The following is a 6025-nucleotide window of genomic DNA, read 5'->3' on the forward strand; positions in this document are numbered from 1 at the left end:
AAATTACGTAGTCATGAATTGCGATCGACAAAATATTTAATACCCGAATTAAAACATTAATAAATACATCATCTGAAATTTTTGTTAGAGATATTTTACCTAAAGTTGAGAACTTCTGTAGTTATTGCAGTTACTTTTGAAGTGTGAACAATATCAGTTATGAAAATACGAATAGGTATGTTTTTATTGAAAATTTAAATTGAAATAAATTCATATCCTTCAGTTTAAGCATAATATTAAAGTATACAAATCTAGTATGTATTACGTATTCCTAATATCAACTATAACTTCCAAATAAGTAAATACGTAGGTATCTTTCAAATTACAAAATTCATAAAACATGGAACTTTATAAGTTTGTATTTACTATCGATGTATTACTATAGATTCCTTTATTTTTGTTTTTATTTACTTATATTCTACATTTTCAGGTATATTCCTCTTAATGTCAGTCATATTAGTGTCTGCAAAATACAGAAAGCCTCAACCAAAATACCCCAGGGACACTGTGTTCTGGGCAACTGACTTCTTCGTAAAAGGGTGTAAGAACTTTCTAGAGAATTGTCCTTCTGGATATAAGTAAGTATTATTGTTAGACTTTAGCCTCTGAATTCAGATATACAGAGTGTCTCATGATTGGTATGAAGATAGGAATTCTTCTGTTAGAAAAACTTATACTATTGCTAATCATGTTAAATATTGTTATAATATTCCCATTAAATTTTTGGACCCCTTACATGAATATTATGTTTGTTCATTTATACAGAAATATTCAATATACTTGCAACCAAAGCAGATATTGTTTACGATTCAATACATAACAATAAATACACGAACTATAAGTAGCCTATAACAACGTTACATATTCATGTACCTATAGTGCACAAATTATCGTATTTAGTCGAAGATGGTATTTAAGCAGACTTCTCGGCTTCACCACTAATACTAAATGTTTAATGTTAGCTAATCATTGCACTGATATGCTCTAGATTTCTGAGTCTTAATGTTACATGAATCAATTTTACATTGAATTACATACAATTACATACATACATCTTAAGAACATGCAAAATTCTCACCAATTTTGGTAGGATTATTAGAAATTAAATAAGTAAATAGCCAGTGTAATTATAAGTACCTTTACTATCATGTTCTATTATAATAATAATTAAACTTTTTACTTTATAATTAAACTTTTTTTTTTATGGTCACGATCAGTAGGTAGTGTTCCTTTTCAAATATTAAATTAATGTTATTTAAATTAAAAACCTAGATTCTAATACGTATAATATTATATTGCAGAGCTCAAGAAATCTGCGCTCGTAGCTACGGCGGGGAATACAGAAACTTCGCGAATTATTGTCAAATGCAATATGAAAACTGCAACACTTGGAGAAGTGAGTCTCAATGCTTAGTTTTAACAAATTAGGATTAAAACTTGTCAACATTTGTTAGACAAAGGCTCCTTTCCTAGTTTCTTAACTTCTTAGCTAGTTAGATTGTCTTGAGCTGCTTTATAGCGGTGCTAATATTATAAATGCGAAAATAATCCTGTCTGTTTGTCTCTTCTTCACGACTCAAATACTGAACCGATTTGGGTGAAAGTTAGCACAGAGATAGCTTGAGACCTGAAAAAATAATAGATATTCCGGAAATCCGTGAAAATGACGTGAACTATGGCTACACGGGCGAAGCTACGGCAAGCTAGAATTTTATAAAGTGCTTATTTTTATCCCCTCCCATCACGGGAACGAAAATCAAATCATATCTTTCCCTTCTATAAAATTTATTGAAATATTCAATCCTTATCGGTCGTTCATTTCAAAATGTTAGTACCTGTTAGAAGATCTCAGTAATTGTCAGTAAACCTGAAAAATTTGGAAAATCCAAAAGTGCACGCCTCATAATTTTTTTTTAATAAATATTTATTAATTATTATTTTTGTTTATTTAATAACAATTAAACCACATCGAATCAGACCCTGAAAAATGAAAGGGTTCTATTCCTGAGCATACTCAAGCGTAAGAGAAAAAAAAAGACTCGATTAGTAAAGTATTTCGGTCGCTATCGTGTTAACAAGAAAAAGGATCCGCACATACAGACACACGGACGTCCAAGACAGAACTTTTTTAAACTGTTTTTTAACTAGTTTAAATAACAAAAATGACATCAAAAATATCATGAATGTTAAAAATAGTGTTTTTTCTTAATATGTGTCTGTATGTATTATCTTATAAGTGCAATGTATGATACATAAAGACATTTTAAGTTTGAAAAATCAGATGTTTTGCGTGAAGTGACAGTAGTACCCACCTCAACGCTTCGCTTATGAGGCGTGCAATTAATTGATGTTTAGTGTTTTGGTGGAGATTATTTAAAAGTATTCAGTGCTCACTTGAGTTCGTTATCAAAAAGCGTTGTAGAATAAAAAAATATATTGTCTTATACTGAATATTATTTATGAAAATTCCATTGCAAAGATTTTCCAACCGTTTCTCATTGCGATGAATAAGAAATAAAGATTATATCGCCTGAATAAAGTGCAGCCTTCTCCTCTTTTAAGTTTTTATATTTTCTGCAGATTTTTAATCTGTGAAAGTTCAAACTTGGCCTTTCACTATTTTAATCTTGAAGCATCTATGATTTAAATATTTTATAGCACTTAAAGATTTAACCAACTTTAAAAGAATATGCTATATTCTATGTGAAATTTATTCTATTATTTTATACTCATTGATTTTTTTTAATTCTTATATTTTGTCAATTGGATAAAATATATATTTCATTTATCGTTTTGGAATATTCCATTAGGTATCTGAATACGATAGATCCCTTATAACTAGTAACTAAAAAATAACATAATAATACAGTTATTTTTTATTTTTAATACATAGTTTCACTTCCATGAACCATATTACAAGAGCATGCATTATTACAATATTTCAAGAAATTTACATAATTGACTTGCTCGCGCTACGAGTTGCGACGTAATGTCAATTTACAATATAATAAAATGGACGAAACGTGAAAGAAATATAATTAAGTATTTTAAATTCCTATAAAAATATAAAAAGCCACTTTACACAAATCCAATATCCATTCTCTTTACCTTTAAGATTTAGGAATTATCGGTACCTATACTATTTCTATAAAATATAACGAGAATATCTATTGACATACTTACCTCCAGCTTTAGGGTGCTTTTCCACTAGAGATACAGTGCTATGCAGCTATGCTACAAAAATGTAATTTGCATAAAAAAATTGAACTGAAATGGATCATCAGCGGAAATAATTCGTGTAGCTTTGAAAATCGCTTGCTAAATAAAAGCACTGTTACGTTTTCGCAGCACAGCTGACACCAATGGTGCAATAGCACCCTAAAGCACAGAATTCGTACCTATCTTTCGGAAAATATAAAAAGACGTGTGGCACTCGGGGACACGTCTTTTTAGTATATAAGATATAGAAGATAGAAGATAGAAGATATGCAATAGCTTAATAAAATTTTTAATTAAAATAAATCTAACTACAACTAGGACTTGAAACCAGGATTAATTACGTTTAGAAATGAGTATTAATCCAATCCTTGAAAGGTCCAAATGAGTGTTAATTTACAAGATTGTTTACAGTCCGATTGACCCGTATTGATCCCGACCCATATTACTGACCATTTGGGAGTATTTTAGTAAACAGCGTCTATTGACCACCCTTATTTAAAGACCAAATTAAATGGGATTACCGTGATTAATCGTTTTTGGTTAATTGCTATTAACCCAGTTCTATTGTACAATGTACATTATTTCCCAAATAAAACAAAACATTTCGTTTATTTTTTGGATCTGTACTTAATAATAAAAGCTGAAGAATTCGTTTGTATGAGCGCGATGATTTCTCAAATTCTATAAGTGTTTAATTTGTGTTCGATCCCCGAGTAGAGGCGGCTTGCCCTAAGGAGCGCTGGTGCAGTGAACTCCCATAAATAATTATAATAAAATCATAGTCCTTAATTTAATTATTAACATTAATTATTACTATTTAAAATCAATCGTAATCTTTAAAACTACTGTTAATACCAATGAATATATCCATCATTCCATCATCCCATACACCTGTATAATACCTACTGTATTATGTAACGCGCGAAGCGGTGCGCTCACGATTGCGCTCCAATGAAAAAAGATTTAGTACATTTCCTAATACGAAATCCAATAGGAGTGAAAGAGAGGGTTTTGCCAGAGCCCTGCGCGTGAAACAAAAGATTTTCTATGGAAAAGTAGCAAAATTCGGAGCGCCGCACCCGCAAACGTTGCCGGTTCGTTTTTACCGCGCGCCAGGCAGGACAGCGATTGCGCGCGCGGCGCGACGTTGCCAGTTATCACTTCTTTATTATAAACAAACACTCGAGTCAACTTCAATGCACGCGCGCGATTTATGCAATTTTCTAATTAAATTTATAAAATACGTGTTGAAATAGCCTGTAGTTATCAGTATTACTTGTGAGTGTTAAAATGAACAATAATTATAATGTGGCGTTCATTAAAAAGTGTGATAAAACGTTACAAATTCGGCTTGAATGTAAAGCTAAGGGACCGCCACGGCCTGAACTTGATCTTACGCAAAAATGTACGACAAAAACGAAAACATATATACGCGTGTGTTTAAATCTGAACAATATGTGAAAACACCGTGGTTGTGTGGTTGTGATGAAAGCAACAAACTAGGTATTTTGTTTTCCGTGTCTTTTATTTAAAGCGGGCGCGGCCGGCGGAGGTGAGAGTGCTTGGACTGAAACGGGCGTTGACGACTTAGCTCATCTTTCAATCAAGATGAAAAAACATTCACAATCTCGGTACCATTTGTTGAATGAACTGCAATTGGCGTCTATCGGTCTTGTCGCTTTAAGTTATAGATATTTTTGCACACCAAAAAGAAAGACGTATCACAAATTATACTGCTTCACACCATGTATTTTCAGTGTTTTATTTCAAGTGAACACCCATAAAATTTTGTCACGAGCCGCCTCTGTCCCCGAGTATTGCAATTCGTCACTAAATAACCGTATTATAAAATATAAAGCTCTGTTGCAATTCCTCTGTAATTTCGAAAGGATAATAAAATAGCCATACACATAACATACTTATAGCTCCCTTGTGATTGTAAAATATTTCTCAAGACAGATCGCGAAGTTACGATACTACGGTCTCTGTAGCGCATTTTTAAGTGAATATAATACTTTTGAAACGACAAAATTGTATTTATGGACGTAATATAAATTTTAAAATGTAGGTATTATTTATAGAAAATATATTTGGTTCACGTTTATTCCTTGATGTTGAAAAAAAAATGTAATACCATAATGAAAGTTTTAAAGGTAAATAGGTAAATTAAAAACTAGCTAATAGATGAATTTGAGAAAGAAAAATATATTTGTTATAGGTACGTAAAAGACAAACTACCAATCTAGGTTTTGCATTTTGCATTTTACAATAAAAGTATGGAAAAAACGATTATTATGATATTTAAAAATACTTTTTTCTCGCTTTTTAATAAGAACTATAACGCAATACCTACTAAGATAATTATTAGTGAACTTTAAAAACTTTGTACCTATTTATATAAAATAATATTTTTACCAGATTATTTTACATTTATTTTTAGAATATTTAATAGAAATTAAAAAATATTATCGTTGAATTTTTTTGATGTTTTGTTGTATTTAAATGGGGCTTTGGGATTATTTCTTGTAACTTAAGTGTTTACTTAAATGAAATAAATGAATAAACTTTTTATGTAAAGTTTTATAAAAGCTTTTTGTTTCAGATTGGAGAGTTTTCAAAAGAGAGAAGTGCTAATGAAATCTAAGGCGTAATAGATTAAAAGATTGAAATATTGCTTGTTTTTGTTCAATAAATTATGATAAATTTGCATTGTCTATTATTATATTGTTGAAAAATTCAAATTCTTAATCGCATTTATCGGGTGGAGCCATTAATTAAGAGAAGAAGAAGAAGAAAATTAATAAAA

General features: G+C 30.6%; 1 protein-coding gene across 1 annotated transcript; it reads left to right on the top strand.

Moving 5' to 3' along the window:
* Window positions 1-436: 436 nt before the first annotated feature.
* LOC149898187 (uncharacterized) lies at window positions 437-5924 on the top strand. The gene is made up of 3 exons (XM_090115488.1): window positions 437-578; window positions 1302-1396; window positions 5822-5924. Exons 1-3 carry the CDS (start codon window positions 445-447, stop codon window positions 5851-5853), a joined length of 261 nt encoding a protein of 86 aa, XP_089971614.1. The 5' UTR covers window positions 437-444; the 3' UTR covers window positions 5854-5924.
* Window positions 5925-6025: the final 101 nt, after the last annotated feature.

Source organism: Colias eurytheme, chromosome 23 (genome assembly GCF_061535395.1).
Source record: "Colias eurytheme isolate Ceu_HAF_F1 chromosome 23, ilColEury1 Martin Lab GWU primary, whole genome shotgun sequence".
Classification (NCBI taxonomy): Eukaryota; Metazoa; Arthropoda; class Insecta; order Lepidoptera; family Pieridae; genus Colias; species Colias eurytheme.